This window comes from Bos indicus x Bos taurus, chromosome 18 (genome assembly GCF_003369695.1).
Source record: "Bos indicus x Bos taurus breed Angus x Brahman F1 hybrid chromosome 18, Bos_hybrid_MaternalHap_v2.0, whole genome shotgun sequence".
Lineage (NCBI taxonomy): Eukaryota > Metazoa > Chordata > Mammalia > Artiodactyla > Bovidae > Bos > Bos indicus x Bos taurus.
This window is the reverse complement of record NC_040093.1, coordinates 3,485,314-3,507,114: the sequence shown is the minus strand read 5'-3', so window position 1 is coordinate 3,507,114 and position 21,801 is coordinate 3,485,314. Positions and strand designations below refer to the sequence as shown.

General features: G+C 57.6%; 3 protein-coding genes across 11 annotated transcripts; all 3 read left to right on the top strand.

Moving 5' to 3' along the window:
- The first annotated feature begins 70 nt into the window (after positions 1-70).
- SYT5 (synaptotagmin 5) lies at positions 71-6,796 on the top strand. 2 transcript variants are annotated; one of them, XM_027514735.1, is made up of 9 exons: positions 71-262; positions 1,422-1,524; positions 2,076-2,248; positions 4,073-4,192; positions 4,304-4,471; positions 4,783-4,950; positions 5,150-5,264; positions 5,525-5,658; positions 6,235-6,796. In XM_027514735.1, exons 2-9 carry the CDS (start codon positions 1,446-1,448, stop codon positions 6,433-6,435), a joined length of 1,158 nt encoding a protein of 385 aa, XP_027370536.1. In that variant the 5' UTR covers positions 71-262; positions 1,422-1,445; the 3' UTR covers positions 6,436-6,796. The 2 variants fall into 2 exon arrangements, with proteins under 2 accessions (XP_027370536.1, XP_027370535.1); XM_027514734.1 differs by having other exon boundaries at positions 72-262; positions 5,147-5,264.
- Positions 6,797-8,887: 2,091 nt separating this feature from the next.
- DNAAF3 (dynein axonemal assembly factor 3) lies at positions 8,888-15,927 on the top strand. 7 transcript variants are annotated; one of them, XM_027514716.1, is made up of 12 exons: positions 9,117-9,347; positions 9,436-9,540; positions 9,804-9,946; positions 10,300-10,393; positions 12,252-12,409; positions 12,691-12,873; positions 13,199-13,324; positions 13,416-13,538; positions 13,975-14,104; positions 14,749-14,860; positions 15,030-15,104; positions 15,189-15,927. In XM_027514716.1, exons 2-12 carry the CDS (start codon positions 9,456-9,458, stop codon positions 15,595-15,597), a joined length of 1,638 nt encoding a protein of 545 aa, XP_027370517.1. In that variant the 5' UTR covers positions 9,117-9,347; positions 9,436-9,455; the 3' UTR covers positions 15,598-15,927. The 7 variants fall into 7 exon arrangements, with proteins under 7 accessions (XP_027370519.1, XP_027370518.1, XP_027370520.1 ...); XM_027514713.1 differs by having other exon boundaries at positions 14,617-14,860; XM_027514715.1 differs by having other exon boundaries at positions 9,119-9,347; positions 14,746-14,860.
- Positions 15,928-16,943: 1,016 nt separating this feature from the next.
- Positions 16,944-20,715, top strand: TNNI3 (troponin I3, cardiac type). 2 transcript variants are annotated; one of them, XM_027514725.1, is made up of 7 exons: positions 16,944-17,098; positions 17,398-17,649; positions 18,079-18,120; positions 18,399-18,530; positions 18,901-18,990; positions 19,659-19,835; positions 20,562-20,715. In XM_027514725.1, the coding sequence occupies exons 4-7, from the start codon at positions 18,405-18,407 to the stop codon at positions 20,643-20,645; spliced, it is 477 nt and encodes a 158-aa protein (XP_027370526.1). In that variant the 5' UTR covers positions 16,944-17,098; positions 17,398-17,649; positions 18,079-18,120; positions 18,399-18,404; the 3' UTR covers positions 20,646-20,715. The 2 variants fall into 2 exon arrangements, with proteins under 2 accessions (XP_027370526.1, XP_027370527.1); XM_027514726.1 differs by having other exon boundaries at positions 17,398-17,413; positions 17,563-18,530.
- The last annotated feature ends 1,086 nt before the right edge of the window (positions 20,716-21,801 follow it).

The following is a 21,801-nucleotide window of genomic DNA, read 5'->3' as shown; positions in this document are numbered from 1 at the left end:
GGGGCGGGGCGGCCTCTCCACCTACGGAACACGCAGGCGCGCGCGCACACACACACACACACATACAGGCTCTCTCTCACACTCATATACGGAGGCACACACGCGCACACACCGGGGTGGCTCCATTCGGCCGCGCCCCCGCCCCGCAGCGCTCCGCGATCAGCACCGGGGACAGCGCCAGTCACCCGCGTGCGGGGGCGGGGTCCGGGCGGGGCCGGCTCCTCTGTGTCTCTCCGGAGGGTCCTGTCTAGCTGCCGCACAGGTAGGAGCCGCTGGGACCCCCTCCCCAAGCTCCATCCTCATTCCCATCCGTAGAGAGATGCCGCGCGCGCGCGCGCGTTTGTGTGTGTGTGTGTAGTAGAGGGGATACCGGGGGAGACCAACAGATGGAGGGGGAGGGCTGGAGCCTGATTCGGAGAGAATGGGACTTAGAGACAGGTGTGGAAACAAAGAACCACAAGGAAGGGAGGCGCAGGCGTGGAGACAAAGAGCCACAAGAAAGGGAGGCGCAGGCGGGGGAGAGGGTGCAAGACCTCGGTAGACGGGGACCAGACAACAGGCAGAAGCCAGCCAACCCAGACTGGGGAGCGGCGGGCAGCCGGTGGGGAGATGGACAGAAATAGGGAAGGCGTCGGTTTGGAGAAGAATGGAGGCCCAAGCGGTCACGAGGACAGGTGTGAAGACAGAGTTCGGGGCGCACGGGCGAGACAAACAGGCTGAAAACGATGTGGGGGCCCAGCCAAGGCAGCAGGGCAGACGCCCGCCGCCCACATTCCCCGCAGGAGTAGGAGACGGAGGGCAGCCTGAGTCTTCACGTCCCGTTCAGGGGTAGGTGTGCAGGGAGGATCCAGCTGCGGGCGCGAGCACGGACCGGCAAGGCCGAGTCCTCCCCAGCTGCGCCTGTCTCGGGTGTCAGGGTCTGGGGTCCCAGGCGGAACAGGGCTCCGAACCCGCTCGCCCCACTGGGACTCTGCTTGTGTGCGTAAGCCCCGCCCGTTGTCTTAGCAACAGACCGTTGCCGGGGCAACCACCACTCCCTTCACCCCGCCCGAGCCAAGCCAACCGTTGCTCTGGGCAACCCGGTGCTCCGGTTCCCACGCCCGTCTTCGCCCACGACTGGTTCGGGCCATGGGGAAGGGCAAGAAAGGAGCAGAACTCATCGGGACTGGATTCCTCGGGGGCCTAAAGGAAGGGGGCATCCCTTTGGACGGGAACGTGCTCCTGGAACCCACGCCTAGCCTCCGCCCTCCGTAGCTGGAAGGATTAAACTACAACTCCCAGTATGCCTCGCGGCAGTCGATCGGTTCCCACACGGCCGCCCGCCCAGAGTGCCGATGGGAGTTGTAGTTCTTTGTTGTTCGGCGGGCTCAGTGGACTCATAGGGTGGGTGTGGGAGATAAGGCGTTTGGGTGCCTCCGCAGGAAGAACCATAAGACCTCGCCGTCATGTTCCCGGAGCCCCCAACACCCGGGCCTCCATCGCCCGACACGCCTCCTGACTCGAGTCGCATCAGCCACGGCCCCGGTGAGCGAGACCCGGGGCGGAGTGGAGGGAAAGCCTCGTAGGGATTCTCGGGGGCGGGATCCGGATCGGGTGTTTTCAGGCTGGTGGGCTGGAAAATGCGGGTGACGTCATAGTACGAATCCTGGATTGGAATCTAAATGAAATGAATAAGGAACAGGTTTGCAAAAAAATGAAGACCCACATCAAGGGTGTGGAATGGAATGGAACCTTGGATTGGTGAATTGGAAGGTCCACCTCTTCCTTCTTTTAAACATAGGGAGACTCGGGGAGAGGTTAAACCTTCTTAAAGCACAGGGGTTGAGCAGAAAAATTAGAATGAGGGTAGAAGAGGAGGTAGAACTAATAAGCAAGAAAATCCAGATGGTGTCAGCCTGCCATAAGGCTTCAGTTTTATATATGAGATGAGCTGGAAGGAAAACATGGGAATAAAATGGAATGCACATGGCTGGAGGGAAAACAAGGCCGGGATTTCAGCTAGCACATGGTCCAGGTCTGAATGACCGGGTTGCTTCTCCCGGCCTCAGTGTTTGCTGTTTCCATGCCCTCTGCAGTGCCCCCCTGGGCTCTGGCCACCATCGTGCTGGTCTCAGGCCTCCTCGTCTTCAGCTGCTGTTTCTGTCTCTACCGGAAGCGTTGTCGGAGGCGGATGGGCAAGAAGAGCCAGGCCCAAGCCCAGGTTCACCTTCAGGAAGTGAAGGAGCTGGGCCGGAGCTACATAGACAAGGTGTGGACTGACCCAGTCCTTCAGCCCTGGCCGTTTCTGTGCCCATGTTCCTCTCAATAGCCCAGCAGCTCCCCTGTGTGTCTAGCCCTAAAGTGGATCTGGGGCCCTGGAGATGAACCAGACATTCACAAGAACCTCCAATTAGATGGGGAAGTCAGACATTCACACAGACATTCACAACACAGGGCAGTATGTGCCACATTAGAGGCAGTATGGGGCATATGGGAGCACAGAGAAACCAACTAGCTGACAGCCCGGAGGGTCTGAGAAGGCTTCCCAGAGGTGATTTCTGTGTTGAGACCCAGAGGGACTCAGTTAACTGAGAGCAGAGAGAATGACATTCTACCTCAAAGGAAGAGCACGTGCTGAGGCTTGGAGTCCAGATCCTGAGGGATATTTGGAGAACAAACTCAGCTTTCACAATAGCTGGGATATAGCATAAAGGTATACTGTGCTATAGGCTTCCCAGTGGCGCCAGTGTTAAAGAACCTGTCTGCCAATACAGTAGACATAAGAGACATGGGTTTGATACCTGGGTTGGGAAGATCCCCTGGAGGAGGGCACAGCAACCCACTCCAGTATTCTTGCCTGGAGAATCCCGTGGATGGAGGAGCCTGATGGGCTACAGTCCATGGGGTTACAAAGAGTCGGACACCATTGAAGCGACTTAGCACACATGCATATATTCTGTGTTTGAGGGTGAAGCTTCTAAAGAGCTCAGTGGTACCCACATAATGAAGGGAACTGGGAGCCACAGAAGTTTTGAGCGAGAGAGGGACAAGATCACATGGGCTTTAAGATGAATCCCCTGGAACCCACTGGAGGACAGATCTGGGACAAGGAGACAAAGGAGGAGGTTGTAGGGCAGTCCGGAGAGGTTGATGCAAACATGAGTAGGAAGAGGACATTGGCGCGGAAAGCTACAGGTCCAGGTATCTGAACACTATACCTCTGAATGCAGAGCGGAATGAGGCTCTCCTGGGAGCCAGAGAGTCCTAGGTTTCCAACCCAGAGTAACCGGCTCTGTGACCTTGAAAAATTTACTGTCTCTGAGCCTCGAGGTCGTAGTCCATAACTAGTGTTTCCTCTCCTCCCTTTTCAACAAATAGCTGTTATAATTATCACCAGTAAGGGATGCCCTTTAGGGTCCTGGTGTTCAGTCTCCAGCCCTCTCTCCTAAAGCCGGTAGCTCCAAACCCCGTCAGCATCAGAATCACTTTGGGTGCTTGATGAAATGCAAGTCCTGGATCTTGCACCAGACTTACTGAGTCAGAATCTCTGAAGTGAAGGCATTCTACCACACTACCACTACTACTATTCACATTGCATTTAGAAAATCAGTGACTAGAAGTCTTCGGACTTCGTTGTGCTAGTTTAGAATGGCAAACATGCGCTAGATGTGCCATTTTCCCTCCATGTTTTTCCGTCCAAGATCACTAATCAACGTGGCAATTTGGACCATCACCCCAATACATCCGTTAACGTGGGAACTAAAATCTGCGTCCATCCTGTAGGCAGCGAGACGCTGTCAGCGCTTGTTCTTTTAGTCTAGGCATGACAAACACACTGCCTGTGCGTCACCGCATGTGTGCTACCGGTAGCAGACATCACTAATCAAACACTGACCAGCATACCACCTTGTGTGTTGCCATGGCGCGTCGCCGCCCGTGGCAGACATCACTAGTCAAACACCGACTCTGCTTAGCTTGCAAACGTTCAGGTTTAGCCAGAGGGTTCTGTGAGTCTGTCTCCCTTGGCTTCGGGGCCTGGAGGACACCACTGTCAGGCGAGGAGTTCACCTGCCCTTGCCCCTGGCTCCCTAAGGTGCAGCCAGAAGTGGAAGAGCTGGAGCCGACGCCCTCGGGGCCAGGGCAGCAGGTGGCTGAGAAGAATGAACTAGGACGACTGCAGTACTCACTGGACTATGATTTCCAGACTGGTCAGGTGGGTGTGGAGACGGAGGGAGACGGAGGGAGGGCGCCGGGAGTTCTAGTCCCTTATTGGAGGAGGTTCCAGAAGGGAAGCTGAGACTAGGGTCCTCTCATCACTGTCCAGCTGCTGGTGGGCATCGTGCAAGCTGAGGGACTGGCAGCCTTGGACATAGGTGGCTCCTCTGATCCCTACGTGCGGGTCTACCTGCTGCCAGACAAACGGAGGCGGCACGAGACCAGGGTGCATCGGCAGACGCTGAACCCTCACTTTGGGGAGACTTTTGCCTTCAAGGTGAGCTCGTGGCCTCAGGGCTCCGTGCCCGGCAGCCCGTCCCCAGTCTAGAACATTGGCGCCCCAGTCCCTTCAGCTTTTACTGGTGGCAGCTACCACCAGCTCTGTGGACTATTCCACTGGACCCTGTGCTGTCCCTTCGAGAGCAGTGCTGGCCCCTGGACTGCTCCGCTGGCCCTTGGGCTGTCCGATTTGGGCTCCATGGACACCCCCGACTCTTCCTTTGGCCCCTCACTGCCCACACTCACCGCTTTCCACGTGGATGTGTTGCGCCTCACTTTGTGCTTTCTTTGCTCCCGCCCCTCACCCAGGTCCCCTACGTGGAGCTGGGGGGCCGGATCCTGGTCATGGCGGTGTACGACTTCGACCGCTTCTCCCGCAACGACGCCATCGGGGAGGTGCGAGTCCCCATGAGCTCCGTGGACTTGGGGCGGCCAGTGCTGGCCTGGCGCGAGCTGCAGGCGGCGCCTCGCGAGGAGGTGAGCGCTCGTGGCCACGCCCCCCCGGCTGGGCCCTCCCACCCCAGGCCCGGGCCAATCAGAGCACAGGCGTCCGGGTGGGGGCGGGGCTCGTTCCGGACCGTACCATTCCGAGCCGAGGGGGCGGGAAGGAAGGTAGCAGAGGGGCTGCGGGCGGATCCCGGGCTCCGGGGACCGGTTCCTCTTTCCCTCTCAGCAGGAGAAACTAGGAGACATCTGCTTCTCCCTCCGCTATGTCCCCACGGCCGGGAAGCTCACCGTCATCGTCCTGGAGGCCAAAAACCTGAAGAAGATGGACGTGGGGGGACTGTCAGGTGTGCGGGAAGCCGCAAACGACGGCGGTGTTGGGCGGAGCCGGGTCGCAGACTTAGGCTCCCGCAGTTTCTGGGTCCCCGGTCTCACCGGGGGGAGGAAGGTCCAGGCCGCCGTGGACGATTTAGATTCGATTTGGGCACAGAGAGAGGGGGGCCTGAGGGGTCCGTGGGCTGTCTCTATCTTGAAGAAGAGCCTCGGGCATTCTTCCTGGACTTAGCAGAGTGAGGGGAGCTGTAAGATTCCTCCTCCCTCCCCCCAGATCCGTATGTCAAGGTCCACCTGCTGCAGGGCGGCAAAAAGGTGCGGAAGAAGAAAACCACCATCAAGAAGAACACTCTGAACCCCTATTACAACGAGGCCTTCAGCTTTGAAGTGCCCTGTGACCAGGTCCAGGTGAGGGCACACCTACCCACCGCCCCTGCCAGAGCAGCCTTTCCCCTGAGTCCCAGGCCCTTAGAAACCCCCGTTGCTAAGGGAGGAGAGCCTCCTTAGCAACCCCTGGGAGCCAAGTCTTGGGGGTCTAATTGTGTTCTCAGTCTCAGTTTCCCCCATGAGGACCAGGAAGCCCCGCCCACCCAAGCAAGACGGGATGCCCAGCGCCCGTAGGAGTTCTGGATACTGAGAAAAAGAGACCCGCAACCCTAAGGCCAGGCCCACCCACCCATTTAACAGTCTTGAAGATGTGCCCCCATTAGGACCCTGCACCCTAAGGAGCCTCTGAGCAACAGAGGTCCTGAGGGTTTATCTGCTTTAAAACCTGGTGGCAGGAAGACTCCAGGGCACTCCTGTAAGCATCCAGCAGGGCCCTCACACCCTCCCTCTCCCAGCTCCAGAGGAAGCCTTAGCCCAGGCACCTATGGAGGCTCCCCAGAACTCAGGGAGGGGGTCTCCTTAGCAATGATAACTGAGTCCCTCCGTGTGCGTTGTTACCCCACTTTCTGTCTCCTCTTCCTCCCCTGCCCAACCCAGAAGGTGCAGGTGGAGCTGACTGTGCTGGACTACGACAAGCTGGGCAAGAACGAGGCCATCGGGAGGGTGGCTGTAGGGGCAGCGGCCGGGGGGGCTGGCCTGCGGCACTGGGCAGACATGCTGGCCAACCCCCGGCGGCCCATCGCCCAGTGGCACTCGCTGCGGCCCCCTGACCGAGTGAGGCCGCCGCCAGCACCCTGATGCCCACCCTCAAGCCCCTGACCCCAGGCCCCTGCCCAAAGCCACGCCCATGCCCACCTTTAAGGCCAACACTCCCCACTCTACCCGTTCCTGCCTTCTCCCCCACCATTATGCCAATCATGATAACTTGCCAACTCCCCCGATACAGCACATACCCAGAAGCCCCAGGGGCCCCTGGGAAAAGGGAGGCAATCTGGCCTCCCCCGATCCCAGGGTCCCGCCCTCTGCTTTGACAATCAGTGATCCCAGCCTACTATCCCCGTGGCTCCCAGTGCCCCTTTCCTGCACAGGATCACCCACTCCTGTCCCCAGTCTGATTCCTGCACCACTCCTGGGACCAAATAAATACTCAGCAACTTTGCTGGCCTGGACCGAATCTCCTTGATGGGGGTGCACAGGGGTGGGGGCTGGGAACCCAAGAGGGGCCCTCCAGGGGCGGGATCACACAAGGGCGAGGACAGGGCTGCCCATCCTGGAAATACACACAGAAACTCACCCACCCACTCACCACCCCTTCATCCATCCACCCTGTCACCAACCCACTCTCCCATTCACTTCTTCATCGGTTCATTCACTCAGCCCTCAAAGCTTGTTTCCTCATCTGAAAAAATCGTGATAATGGTAATACCTACCGCATGTTTGCTCTGAGGAGTCAGTGAGAATTCATTTAGTTATTCAGGAATTTATCTGCTCCCTTGCCCATGATTTATGTAGATTTTCATACCCATGTTTCCCTCCCTTTTTTCCCCCTTCCTTTCATCATCTAGGGTGCAGTTTCAATCTCTGGTCAGGGAACTAAGATCTCAGAAGGCATGTGTCATCAGTCAGTCAGTTCAGTTGCTCAGTCGTGTCCGACTCTTTGTGACCCCAAGGACTGCAGCATGCCAGGCGTCCCTGTCCATCACCAACTCCCGGAGGCTACTCAAACTTATGTCCATCGAGTCAGTGATGCCATCCAACCATCTCATCCTCTGTCTTCCCCTTCTTCTCCCGCCTCCAATCTTTCCCAGCATCAGGGTCTTTCCCAATGAGTCAGTTCTTCACATACGGTGGCCAAAATGCGCCCCCCCCCCAAAAAAAAATGAGACACAGCCAAGAGCCAGATCACTGGGATTGTATGTACCTGCAGTGAGGACCCTCAGGAGGTTTTAGAGGGAAGTGGCCTGCTTGGTCTACTTTTAAGGAGTCTCTGGCTCCTCTGTGGAGGAAGTGTTTTGGAGAGTGGTGGTGATGAGGATGAAAGGCAGTAAGCCTCGCTGGAGAAAGTCAGCATCTGGGGCTCCAGTGGGCTGAGGGACTAGAACCCCGGAGGGACTCAATCATCATTTCCTTCCCAGCGCCCAGGACTGTCCTCACCAGGCAGACAGACCCCCATTCAGTCCACCACTCGTCTGCTGACTTCATGTTACCATTCCCACTTTACAGAGAGGGAAATGGAGGCATGGAAAGGGTGACTGACTTGTCTAAATTCATGCACCTGGGTGAGGAGAGGAGGCAGAGAGCTAGCGCTCCGTGGGTGCTGTTCCCTGAGCTGAGTGGTGGGGATGATCTAGAGACGTGTCTCACTTGAGTCCCTGACCTTGTGGGAGTCAACTCATTGCATAGAATTGCAAGGGGGATTCTCAACCACTGGGCCACCAGGGAAGCCCTTACTGCAATTTTTAAAGAAAAATCCAAACTAATGCAAAAAAGAAATCCAAGACGGAAAAATATTAAAAAATTAATGGCAGGATCTGACCCTTCACTTGGGTCTCTCTGCACTAGTCTAATCCTGATCCTGTTGTAATAAAGCTTTATTTACAAAAGTAGATAGCCTGTGGTCATAGCTTGCCAATTTCATGTCTTAAACGACTGCATTAAAATAGCATTTTCTTCCTACAGGTACAATAGTTGTAACTAACCTTGAGACCATTGATAATAGTAAAATAAACTAGGAAGTGGTGAATTTTGAGTATGCTTACTTTTATTTAATGTATTTTACTGAATTTAAATTTTAGTAATTAATTTAGTAAAACTAATTTTTAGTAATGATTGTGTGTAACAACCAGGTCACAAAGTTCCCTAAAATTTAGCAACCAGGGGCCAGTGCTAGCTGGTCCCAGCACTTGGCTGTGTTTCCACCTGGTAAGAAAAGTCCTGTGTGGTAGAGCCAGGGTGAGAGCGAAAATGGGGACACAGAAGTGTACAGTTTGAGGTCTGCTGCTGCTGCTGCTAAGTCGCTTCAGTCGTGTCCGACTCTGTGCGACCCCAAAGACAGCAGCCCACCAGGCTCCCCCGTCCCTTGGATTCTCAAGGCAAGAACACTGGAGTGGGTTGCCATTTCATTCTCCAATGCATGAAAGTGAAGAGTGAAAGTGAAGTCGCTCAGTCGCGTCCGACTCTTAGCGACCCCATGGACTGCAGCCTACCAGGCTCCTCTGTCCGTGGGATTTTCCAGGTAAAAGTACTGGAGTGGGGTGCCATTGCCTTCTCCGAGTTTGAGGTCTAGTTCACCTCATTTTAACTTGGGTTTATGAAGATTCGGTTCCGTTCTGTCTAAATGTTGGATCGGTCCAGGCCTTCTACTTCAATAAATTTGGACCGCCCCAGGCTCCGTCCCAGCCTCTCCTGGCCCCGCCCCTTCGCCAGCTCTGTTGTCATGACGACCGCGTCCTCAAGCCCTCAAGCCCACAAGCCCACAAGTCCGGGTGGTCGTCCGTCAGCGCTTCCATTGGCCAAAAGTTCGCATCCGGCAGGTCTCGCTCACTCTCATTGGCCAGTTGATCGCGGCGGTGCCAACCCGCACACTCCCATTGGCCGAATAGTTGAAAAGGGCGGGGACTATGGGCAGCAGTTGAGGAGGGCCCTTCGGACCTTAGCGCAGCCCCGAGCGGGGAGGGAGGGGGTGTCTCGGGTTATTTGGAAAGATAAAGGTGAGGCGGGTGTGGAAGGGGCGAGAAGTCGGGGCAGGTGCGAGGGGAACGGGTGGGCAACGGAGACTCGATGTTTGGGGATTCCCAGGTTGTCCGGACCGCACGGCGATGACTACACCGGCAGGCTCGGGCACGGGCTTTGGCTCTGTGTCCTGGTGGGGCCTGTCCCCGGCAGTGGACCTGCAGGCTGAGAGTGAGCCCCCCGCTCAGGATCACAAATCTTGCGACGCAGCCGCTGCCTTCACAGCCTGGCAGACAGCGCGCTAACGTTCTCGGGGGCTCCAAGGGCGCCCTCCGCCCAGTGGGCAGCCTAGATGCCTCTGTGGACTCCAAGTTCCGGAACGCTTAGAGGCACAGCTCCGGTTGAAACCGAGGCCAGGGGTCCAAGTCCTGCTGAGGGTGGCTGCAGGGGACGCTCTCCAGGCCGCAAACTCCAGCCTGCTATCATCTTATCAGGTCCTCCTGTGGATCCAGATTCGCAGGCCGAAACAGAGCATGAGACCCCCGAGCTAAATGTCCTGCTGTTGGGTTCAGTGGATGGGCGGCACCTGCTACGGACCTTGGCCCGGGCAGCTCTCTGGCCTCGAAGGAGGTTCCATGTGAGCTGGGATTATGGGGTCTTGGAAGGAGGAGGATGAAGATGAGAGCCCAGTTTCCTGAGTCCTTGAGGGAGGAGGGAGCTGGGGACCCAGACTCCTAGGTCCTGGGGAAGGATGGGGCTGGAGTTGGGGGCTCCTGGGTTGAAGTGGGGAAGTGTCTAAAGATGGGGCCTCCTGAGTAGTGACGGAGAGGAGGGTTCTGAGTGCCCACGTTTCTGTGATTGAAAGAGCGGGACTGGTGCACGAGCCTCCGGGGTCCTGTGGGAGGAGGGGGCTGAGGTTTCCCACTCCTGGGTCTGTTGGGAGCCAGGGACCCAGATCTCAGAATTGTTCTTCCCTGCCCGTCCTTTTAGTTTTATGTGCTGGAGAATAATCTGGAAGCTGTAGCCCGACACATACTGATCTTCAGCCTAGCCCTGGAGGATCCTGAGAAGATGGGGCTGCAAGGTCAGCAAAGATCCAGGCCATCTGGCCCCCAGCCCCTTCCCCCTTCCTGCAGGAGTTCTAGCATTTCAATGGTGAAATTAAGCACGATGCACATTGTTTCCTATTCCATCACTTGCTCACTCACTTGGTAGCCCTGTCAGCTTCAGCTCTTCCTACCTTTGAAATGGGGCTAAAAAGAATGCTTCCGAGAATCATTCAGAGAATTCCAGGAGATAATCCACATAAAACTCTCAGAACTGTGCGTAACACAGTGTAAGCATTCAAAACCTCCTGATGAGGGAGAAGCCCAAAAGAGATCCAGGGACTTCCTGAGAGGTCATGAGTCCCCCGGATGTGGGGACCATTTGGCTGAGCTGAACTCTGTCCTGCCTAAAGCCTCCCTCAGGCCTGAGTCTCCCCTAGTGAGAGGTATGAACCCCAGGGAATCTGCCTGGAGGAGGCATCCTTGGAAGTGAGACTATAACAAGGAAAGGAGGAGGAGGATTTGGGTGGGAAATTGACTTGTTTTCCAGTAACAAAAACTTCAGCTTGGTGCCTAGAGCCAATTGTTCCCCCCTAGACTCAGGCAGGCTGTGTTCAAATTCTGACTCTGCTTGCTGTGTGACCTTGGGCTAGTGTCTATCCCTTTCTGGGCTTCTGTTTCTACATTTATAAAATGAAGATCCTAAAAGTTCTTCTGCCATAGAATTCTTAATAAGGGTTTAATGAAAAAAAAAAATGCATGGCTCCTGGCTTATGATATAGACTCCACACATATTAGCGATTATTGTTACCATGATTAAGGATGGTAGGTGTCATTAACAGCCCAGGGCTTTCAGAAGACATTGCACAGATTTCTTAATGCACCTTGTAAAGGCTCTTAAACTAGAACTTATCTAACCAAACTAAAAGTATATCGTTCTCTCTTATAAGGTTCTTAAACAACTAAAATGAAACTATATGTTGATATCGATATATATTGTGTATACAACTAAAGGTAAATAGTTCTGTCTTAGTCGCTCTGCTGCTGCTGCTGCTGCTGCTGCTGCTAAGTTGCTTCAGTCGTGTCCGACTCTGTGCGACCCCATAGATGGCAGCCCACCAGGTTCCCCCGTCCCTGGGATTCTCCAGGCAAGAACACTGGAGTGGGTTGCCATTTCCTTCTCCAATGCATGAAAGTGAAAAGTGAAAGTGAAGTCGCTCAGTCGTGTCTGACTCTTAGCGACCCCACTGGACTGTAGCTCACCAGGCTCCTCCGTCCGTGGGATTTTCCAGGCTAGAGTACAGTACTGGAGTGGGGTGCCATTGCCTTCTCCAGTCTTAGTCGTGTCCAACTCTTTGCAACCCTGTGGACTGTAGCCTGCCAGGCTCCTGTGTCTATGGGATTTCCCAAGCAGGAATATTGGACGGGGTTGCCATTCCCTTCTCCAGGGGATCTTCCTGATCCAGGGATCGAACCTTGGTCTCCTGTATTAGCAGGCAGATTCTTTCCTGCTGAGCCACCGGGGAAGCCCTAGTTCTGTCTTACAGGATTCTGCTAACACACATAAATCTTCATCTCCATCTCTATATAACCTTTCCTTTTTTTTTTTTTTAATCTTTCCTTTTGTAAGTCAAGAGAAACTTAAGCAGGAAATTCAGGATTGGGGTTACCTGCGGGGCGGGGGGTTGGTAGGAATAGGCGAGGAGACCCAGGTGAGGTGTAAATTACTCTTCATGTTTTAGCTTTTGGGATGGGTGGGGGACTTGCCTGGGTCCGCCATGTTCATTACACGACTATGGAAGAATACCATCTCTATAAAGTGGCGTCGCCGTCACGGATCTCACGTGTGGACTCACCCCTCGGCTCCCTCCATTATTTTCTCCCTACTCCCGGCAGAGAGGAGCGAGACCTTCCTGGAGGTGTGGGGGAACGCGCTGCTGCGCCCCCCGGTGGCCGCCTTCGTGCGCGCCCAGGCCGGCCGCCTGGCTCACCTGGTGCCGGAACCTGACCGCCTGGCGGAGCAGCTGCCTTGGCTCAGCCTGGGCGCCCTCAAGGTGCCTCTGCGCGGCCTCCGACAGTCCCCGCCCGGGACCCGGGTGGCGGCCGGGCCGTCCAACAGGGTCTGCGTGGATGGAGCGGCCTGAGGGCTCCCGGGCTCCCACCGGGTCATATGGCCCAGGGGGTGGCCTCTGCTCTCAGAGCCTCGGTCCCTTCAGCGGAGAGCCGCGAGAATCGTTTCCCACGCCCCGCGGGGGAAGGGAGGGTCGGGGGGAGACGCCACGGTCCCTGCAGCCCCCTCTCCCTCGTTCTCCCCCACACCGGCCTGGCCGCGCAGTTCCGCGAACGCGACGCCCTGGAGGCCGTGTTCCGTTTCTGGGCCGGAGGGGAGAAGGGGCCGGAGGCTTTCCCCATGAGCCGCCTGTGGGACTCGAGGCTGCGCCAGTACCTGGGCTCCCGGTACGACGCCCGGCACGGCGTCAGCGACTGGGACCTGCATATGAAGCTGCACGACCGCGGGGTGAGGACTGGGGGGCGGGGCTGGGGTCCCGGGTCCTGGAGGTGGAGGAGGCGGGACTGGGGTCCCCTGTCCTGGGGGTGGGGGAGGAAGGGCTGGGGTCCCCTGTCCTAGGGGTGGAGGAGGCGGGACTGGGGTCCCCTGTCCTGGGGGTGGGGGAGGAAGGGCTGGGGTCCCCTGTCCTAGGGGTGGAGGAGGAAGGGCTGGGGTCCCGGTCCTGGGGGTGGAGGAAGCGAGGCTAGGGTCTCGGGTCCTGGGGGTGGAGAAGGCGGGGCTGGGGCCTGTAAGTTTCACAGAGGCCTCTTTCCTCGCTCCCCGCTCCCTCCAGGCCCGAGTCATCCACACCCGCGAGTTCAGGCGCTGGAGGGACACGGGCGTCGCCTTTGAACTCAGAGACTCCAGCGCCTATCACGTGCCCAACCGGACCCTGGCGTCCGGTCGCCTCCTGAGCCACGTGCGTGCTCCCTGGCTGCTGCTGATTCTAGAGGCTGGGGAGCCCCACAATCCGAGTTCCCCAACATTATCCTCTCTCCCTGCTTTCCCAGCGCGGGGAGCGCGTGGCAGCGCGCGGGTATTGGGGGGACATCGCCACGGGGCCCTTCGTGGCCTTCGGCATCGAAGCGGACGACGAGACCCTCCTGAGGACCAGCAACGGGCAGCCGGTCAAGGTTTGAGGCTGGAGGTGCTGGGGCCCGAGAGGGTACGCAAGGCCCCGCCCTGCCGCCCGGGCCCCGCCCCCGCCTTCAGGGCCCCACCCCCGACGCCTGGGCCCCGCCCCTGCAGCCCAGGCCCCGCCCCCGCCCCTGCAGCCCGGGGCCTTGCAGCCCGGGGCCTTGCAGCCCGGGGCCTTGCAGCCCGGGGCCTTGCAGCCCGGGGCCTTGCAGCCCGGGGCCTTGCAGCCCGGGGCCCCGCCCCTCGCTACGTCCACGTGACAGCCCCACCCCTCTACTTCCCAGGCCCAGTCTGGAAATCTAAGTGCGTCCGCCAGATGCCTTCTCTGGGGGTGGGGGCGTGGGAAGGGGAGCGTTCTTTAGGCATCTCCAGTGCCACCGCGGCCCCGCGGTCCTAGCTCAGCGTCTGGCCACGCCCCTTCTACCCCCAAAGACCGCATGCGAGATCACCGAGCACAATGTGGCGGAGCTCTTCCGAGAGATGGCCGCGTGGGGGCACCCGAGAGCCGCCGAGGGGGACCCGGAGCAGGTGCAGGGCGGCGCGGAGGGAAGCTCGGAGCCCGGTAAGCCGCGGACCGGGGCTGTTCCCTTGAGGTGGCAAGCGGGGCTGGGGCGCTCACATCTGGGGGAGAGCGGGACCCGGACCCTCGTCCCAGGCTTCAGGCTCCGGGTATTTGAAGTCCAAGCATGGATCGGTTCGGTGTCTAAAGCCTGGACAAGTGACCTCCCCTTCCCGACATCCGGTCTGTTTTTCACTCTTCTCTTTGAATTTCTCTCCCTTTTCCAACTCTTGACACCATTCATACCATTCTGAATTCCAGTAGCAGAATTAGCAGAATTATGATCCCACGTGCAGATATTCAAGAGGCTGAGAACATTTTAACGAGCTTCTAGGTTTCAGATTATACCGTTGGAGAATCCCCCGACCCCAAATCTGGTCGTGCCTCCGTCTACCCATTACCTAGGTTGGCCCTCCCGGGTGAATTAATGACTTGTGTGGCTATGGGTCACCCACTCTCTTTTCTCCTCGTGAATCTCAGTTGCCTAGTCTGTAAAATGGGTTTCTGCCTGCCAGGCCAGTCTTCCCAGAAGTTTCCAGGGATCTACCCAAGAGAAAGGATGACAAAAGGCCTGAAGACGGACGAGGAGAGTCAGCTCCAAGCTTCGAGTGTCTGCCTAACCCTGCCAGTCTTCCCTTCCCCAGCAGCCCCTGCCCCGGAGCCCTTCACTGTCCACTTCCTGTCCCTCGATTCTGCCCACACCCTCCACCACAAGAGCTGCTACATGGGACAGTTCCAGCTCCTCTACGTGGCCTGTGGGTAAGAGGACCTGGGAGGCGCCCAGGTCTTCCTCACCCAACCCCTCCTCCCTCAGACCCAGGAATCCAGGCCCCCAGACCCTCCTCTATCAGTGTCCAGGTCCCCAGCCTCCCTTCTTCACTCAGAACCTCCAAGTCCGAGCCTCAGCCTTCCCCTTTTCTCTCCGCAGGATGGTCCATCTTCTCAGCGCAGAGCTGGGGGCCTGCGTGGCCCCCGGAGGACGCCTGATTGTCGAATTAGCCCAGTGAGCCAGCAGAGGGCAGGGCGGGCAACTTTCAGGCCGGGGGCGGAAAGCGGGGCCCCCTAACCCGCCGCTTCCTGGTTCCAGGTTCCTAGTGGACCTGCGGCAGGAGCAGCTGCAGGCGTTCTCCAGCCGGGTCGGGGAGCTAGCACAAGCGGCTGGATTCGCCCCACAGTTGGGGGGCAAGCCCTCGGACACCTTCGCGCGCTTCTACAAGGCAGGGGACTCAGCTCCGGGCCATGAGGACCCAGCTGTGGAATCTGGGACTCCGCCCCCTGAAGTCCTGGCCCCGCCCCTTGAGGCAACCGACCCGCCCTCTGAGGACAGGACCCAGCCCCTTGAATCGGGGAACCCACCCTCTGAACCCCTCAAACTGACCTCAGAGTCTCAGGCTTCACTCTTGGAGGCTTCAGTTCCGCCCACAGGGAGTCAGGCCCCCAAATCAGAGAATCAGACTGTTCCTCCAGAAACCAAATACCCCATCCCCGACATCTAACCTCCGGTCATAGAATGAGAACACGCCTCTAGAATACTCAGTCACACTCTCAGCAGTCTCACTCGGCGCCAGAGGTGTCGCTAGCATTTCGGATTCCATTCCTGGGATTCTATATTTATTCCTAGAATTCTAGACTGTTCTCTTGAGTTCTGTCTTTCACGCCCAGACTCTGAAAACAGCCTGGAGATCTGGCCTTGGGGCTCTGCTCAGGCCCTCTGCGTGGTCCCCTTGACTCCAGGCGTCCCATTCCTGACTGGGGGCTGGGGGTGTCGCCTCTCACAGGCTGGTCTACCCTCAGGTGGTCCAAGTAAAGAGAACCAAGAACTCTTCTCCAGGTGTCTGTGTCTTTCCTGTCTGTCTCCAAGAATAGGAGAGGGAGGGGATGTGGGGGGTGAGCAAGAGGTGAATTTTTATGTGCTACCTGCTGAAGCATATTAAAAAGCAGAGACATTACTTTGACAACAAAGGTCCGTCAAGTTAAGGCTATGGTTTTTCCAGTAGTCATGTATGGATGTGAGAGTTGAACTATAAAGAAAGCTGAGTGCTGAAGAATTGATGCTTTTGAACTGTGGTGTTGGAGAAGACTCTTGAGAGTCCCTTGGACTGCAAGGAGATCCAACCAGTCCATCCTAAAGGAAATCAGTCCTGAATATTCTTTGAAAGGATTGATGTTGAAGCTGAAAATCCAATACTTTGGCCACATGATGCTAAGAGCTGACTCATTTGAAAAGATCCTGATGCTGTGAAAGATTGAAGGTGGGAGGAGAAGGGGACGACAGAGGATGAGATGGTTGGATGGCATCACCAACTCAATGGGCATGAGTTGTGTAAACTCCGGGAGTTGGTGATGGACTGGTGTGCTGCAGTCCATGGGGTCGCAGAGTCGGACACGACTGAATGAATGAACTGCTGAAAGCCTGGGCACACCCCACACGTGTATCCTCAAGTAAATCAGCAAACTTTACTGATTGGGTAACAGGTTTGGGGCACTGAAACTGAGCATAACACGGTGAAGAAGTTCCAGTCCTCAAGGAGACTGCAATTTAGTGAAGGGGCAGGGCCTAGACTCCTGGGTCTGAGGGAGAAGGGGTGGGGGGTCTGGACCCCCAGGTCTGAGGGAGAAGGGGCGGGGGACCTGGATCCCCAGGTCTGAGGGAGGAGGGGCTGGGGGCCTGAACCCCTGGGTCTGAGGGAGAAGGGGCTGGATTCCCAGGCCGCCAAGGTGAAGGGGTGATCCAGCTGGAGCATGGCCCGCCCCACCCCTCACGCGCCCCGTTATCTCGAATCCTGGGCAGGGAGAGGAGGGGGCAGCAGTATATTTAGTCTCCGTCCTCGCCCTTTATCTCAGTGTCCTCAGTGAGGTTGGAGCAGACCGGACGAGACAAGTCCCAGGGGCCTTCAAGGTCACTCCGGACGCTCCCTCCCTGACCGTCCAAGAGCTCCTTGCCCCCAGGGTTCTGCCTCCCTCAGCTCCTGGCCTGAGACCCAGCATGGCGGACCGGTGAGTGAGGACTGGTAACCTGGGCTCCTGAGGCCGGAGGCGGGTGGGGGGTTATCTCCCGGGTCCCTGTGAGGGGTGAGAGTTGTGAGCCTGGACTCCGGTCTGAGAAGGGAGGTAAGGACAGGAAACCCGGGTGTCCGAATGAGGTGAGAGTTTGGGACTCCAAACCCTAGGAGCCGAGAATGGGGAGCTGGTAGGCCGGATCTGTGGTCAGAAGGGCCTATGGGGTCCCTTGGGACACAGACTAGACAGGACCCAGGCCCACCAGTAACCCCCTTTCCTGGTTTCTCTCCCTCCAGGAGCGGCGGCAGTACGGTGAGAGCGGGCGTGGGCTGGCCCCGCGTGCCCGGGGAGGGGACTGCGGGAAGGGCTCTGGGGAGAGAGACTGCAGCCCTGGAAGATGGCACGGAGACGGGTTGCGGGGGGGTTCCCGTGGTCACTCAGCTCCGTTCCCCCAACCCCAGGCAGGGGACACGGTCCCCGCGCCCCCTCCTGTCCGACGCCGCTCGTCTGCCAACTACCGCGCCTACGCTACGGAGCCGCACGCCAAGGTGAGGTCGGGGGCCAGCGAGGGCGCGGGGCCGGTCGGGGGGGCTCGCAGGGTCTGGATTGAGGTTCTTAGGGCACCGGCGTCCTGGGGAGGCGGGGCGGAGCCAGGGCCCTCACGGGACTTCGGTTGTGGGCGGAGCCCAAGAGGAGGAAGGCTTTCATGGGACGGGCTTAGCAGAGGGCCGGCGTCTGATTGGTGCGAGCTTGCCTATGGGCGGAGTCCCGCCGTCTCTGGACCAGAGATCGCTTAGAGACGGTGGGCGGAGCCTATCTACAGGCCCCAGATTGGTGGATGGGGATGAGGGGCGTGGCTTCCCGCGGGCTGGAGTTGGAGAGAGACCTGACTTGAGGGGGCGGGGCTCTGATGCTCCTCCCGCCGTCCTCCTTCGAATCTTCCTCCCTCATCCTTCCTTGCTGTCTTACCCCGGCAGAAAAAGTCTAAGATCTCCGCCTCAAGGAAACTGCAGCTGAAGGTGCGGATGAGCCCGGGGGAAGGCTAGGTGTCTTCAGGGGGCGGGTCTTGGATGTTGGGGTGGGGCTTCGGGTGAGCGACTGGGCGGGACCTGAAAAGTTTGGCGGGAAGGTGGCCCTGCCAGGGAGGTCTGGGGCCTGGGAATGATGGACATCAAGCTGGAGGGGGCAGGTCTCTGGAAGCCGGCCTGGGATTAGAGGGCAGGGTCCGATGAGGGTGACTACCCCGCAGCGTCCTCATCCCAATACTGGGCCGCGGTTCCCGGCACCCCCTCCCTAGACCCTGATGCTGCAGATTGCAAAGCAGGAACTGGAGCGGGAGGCTGAGGAGCGGCGAGGAGAGAAGGGGCGCGCTCTGAGCACACGGTGCCAGCCTCTGGAGTTGGCCGGGCTGGGCTTCGCGGAGCTCCAGGTACTGGTTCTAACCAGGGACTCCGTCCCAGCCTGGGCTCCCAGGTTCCTAGTGTCCGATCTTGCGTCCCTTGGGACTCAGGGGTATACTTACCGATGCCCCCACTCTTCCCAGGACGTTCGTGTCCAATTTGCCAATCCTCACCCTTAGGAGTTCAGAAATGTGGCCTGCAGCTGCCTACAACCTCAAAACCCAGAGACTGGTTCCTCCAGCCCAACTCCAGTCCAGATTCTCAGAACCTCTGACTCTAAAGTTCCCCAGGGTCTGGCTTTAATCTACTCCTCCAGGTCCCCAACCCTTCCTCCCTCAGACCCAGGAGTCCAAACCCCTGGGTTTTCTCCTCACTACACACACCGCATTCCTCCACCAGGACTTGTGCCGACAGCTCCACGCTCGTGTGGACAAGGTGGATGAGGAGAGATACGACGTGGAGGCGAAAGTCACTAAGAACATCACTGAGGTGGGAGGCACTGGGCCGCCTGTGTCCCTTCGGGGTAGGGTGGGATGCCTCAGGCTCTGGTCTCAGCCTGGCCCCTTGCAGCTGCTTACAGCTGCAGACACCAGGAAACGCAGGACAACTCTGTGAACCTGGCAGGGAGGGGCCAGAAGGATGAGCACAATAGGTCAGCTGCTAAGTCGCTTCAGTCATGTCCGACTCTGTGTGACCCCATAGACGGCAGCCCACCAGGCTCCCCCATCCCTGGGATTCTCCAGACAAGAACACTGGAGTGGGTTGCCATTTCCTTCTCCAATGCATGAAAGTGAAAAGTGAAAAGTGAAAGTGAAGGGTCAGGGATGAGCACAAAAGCCAGGAGGGGACAAAGTAGGAAATATGTTTGTGAACATTTGTGGCTGGAGCCTCAAGTGTTGGTAAGTCAGCTCAAGTGTGGGCCAGGGACCTGTGAGATGAGTGTAGCTGGACTGGGATGTGTCGGTGGTTTTCCGAGATGAGGCTGAGGCAAATTGGGGATCCAATTACAGGATGGGGAGCTTGGATTTCATCCTGAAGGTAGTAGAGGCCTGAACTAGGGAGAGCCTGGCTAGGGATAGGAGAGAAGTGTAGGGTGGAGAAGTGAGGCAAGGAGGAAGAGGAGGGGGGTCTCCATCTCCCTTTATGGCTTTGCCCAGATTGCAGATCTGAACCAGAAGATCTTTGACCTTCGGGGCAAGTTTAAGCGGCCCACTCTGCGTAGAGTGCGGATCTCTGCAGATGCCATGATGCAGGCACTGCTGGGTGCCAGGGCTAAGGAGACCTTAGACCTGAGGGCCCACCTCAAGCAGGTGAAGAAGGAGGACACGGAGAAGGTGAGTGTGGCTCGGTCCAGGAAAGGGGGTGCTTAGGGGAGGAGGTGAAAGTGAAGTCGCTCAGTCGTGTCCAACTCTTTGCGACCCCATGGACTGTAGCCCACCAGGCTCCTCTGTCCATGGGATTTTCCAGGCAAGAATACTGGAGTGGGTTGCCATTTCCTTCTCCAGGAGATCTTCCTGACCCAGGGATTGAACCTGGGTCTCCTGCATTATAGGCAGACACTACCATCTGAGCCACCAGGGAAGTCCCAGGGGAGGAGGTAGTGGGCAGCAATCCTAGGACCCAGCCTGAGGGTGAAGGGTCCTCCGCAGGAAGTCTAGGAGGGGTACAGGAAATGCAAGAGTAAGACAGGATGTAGAAGAGAAAGACAGGAAGTGCATTAGAGAGAATGGAAGTGACAAGGAATCAGGAAGTGCATGAGGGAGACAGGAAGTATATGAGTGAGAGAGCAAGTGCAGGAGGGAGACAGGAAGTGCAGGAGGGAGACAGGAAATCCAAGGGGAGATAGGAAGTGCAGGAGGGTGACAGGAAGTGCAGGAGGGAGACAGGAAGTACAGGAGGGAGACAGGAAGTGGGGCATATTGGAAAAGATTGTCTGAGGGGATAAGACGTATTCCAGAACTAGACCCTGCAATGGGCATCTGGAACAAGTGACCCAGCAGGCAGGAGGGCAAGTGGAGGCTACCAGGAAGACACACTAACCTCTGACCCCCCCCCACCAGGAAAACCGAGAGGTGGGAGACTGGCGCAAGAACATTGACGCGTTGAGTGGAATGGAAGGCCGCAAGAAGAAGTTTGAGGGCTGAGCTGACTGCCCTCTGCCTTGACCCTGGCCTCGAGGATGACCCCGAGGAATAAAGCTTCTCTCTGAGTTGAGGGTGGCTGTCTATCTACTCCTGGGGGCAGGGCGGGCGGTTAGGTGTGGGAGAGGCTGGAGAACTCGGGGTAGGAGCGGCACAAAAGCACAGCAGGAGCAGAGTTGAGTATCCACGTGCGAGGACACAGAGGTGCCGAGACCAAGGAGACCAAGGCCCGGAGACATACCCGGAGGCACAGACAGACGGAGTCAGCGGCACGGCCAGAGAGAGGCAGGCAGAGACCCAAAGGCACAGGAAGAAGTGCACAGAAAGAGGGAACAGAAAGACAGATGTACACAGTGAGACAGTGATGGGCTTACCTTGGAAGAGAGAAATAAGGACGCGCAGAGAGAGACACAAAGAGACCACACACACACACACACAAGAGCTAGGAAGCTAAAGACAGACACACAGCTAAAGACACAAGGGGTTTCCCCGCTGGTCCAGTGGCTAACACGCTGTGCCCTCAATGAAGAGCACCCAGGTTCAATCCCTGGCCAGGGGACTAGATCCCACATGCCACAACTAAGACTCAGGGCAGTCATATAAATAAATAAGTGTTAAAAGAAGAAGACAGGAACTGAGTCACAGACAAGCACAGGGAGACCTGGGGACACAGACACCCACAGACAGACACTACGAGAGGCTGGAGTGCAGAGACACCCAGAGAAACGCAGAGAGAAGAACCGGCAGACAGAGTGAAGAATTCAGAGACAAAGAGGTGTGGAGAGAGGCGGAAGAGAGCCCCAGAGTCAACCCCCAAGAAACGGGGAGACAGAGGCACTGAGAAGCCCAGAGGAGTGAAGAACCCCTAGAGTTCAAGGGGAGACAGAGGCACTGAGAAGCCCAGAGGAGTGAAGAACCCCTAGAGTTCAAGGTCGCGGCTCCCCTGGGAAAGGGGAGGGGGATACCAAAAAAGATCAGTGTCAGATGGAGATGGGGGGGTGAGGTCCCGCAGAGTCTGACACCGCCCTCCCCCACCCCCTCACACACCTGCTGCCCTGTTTTAGTGCCTGTTGTCACCAGAGTGGAATCCCGGTGGCAGACAAAGGGGTGGGGGTGGGGAGGGGGGACAGAAAGACGGACGGAGACAGAGGTGGGGAGA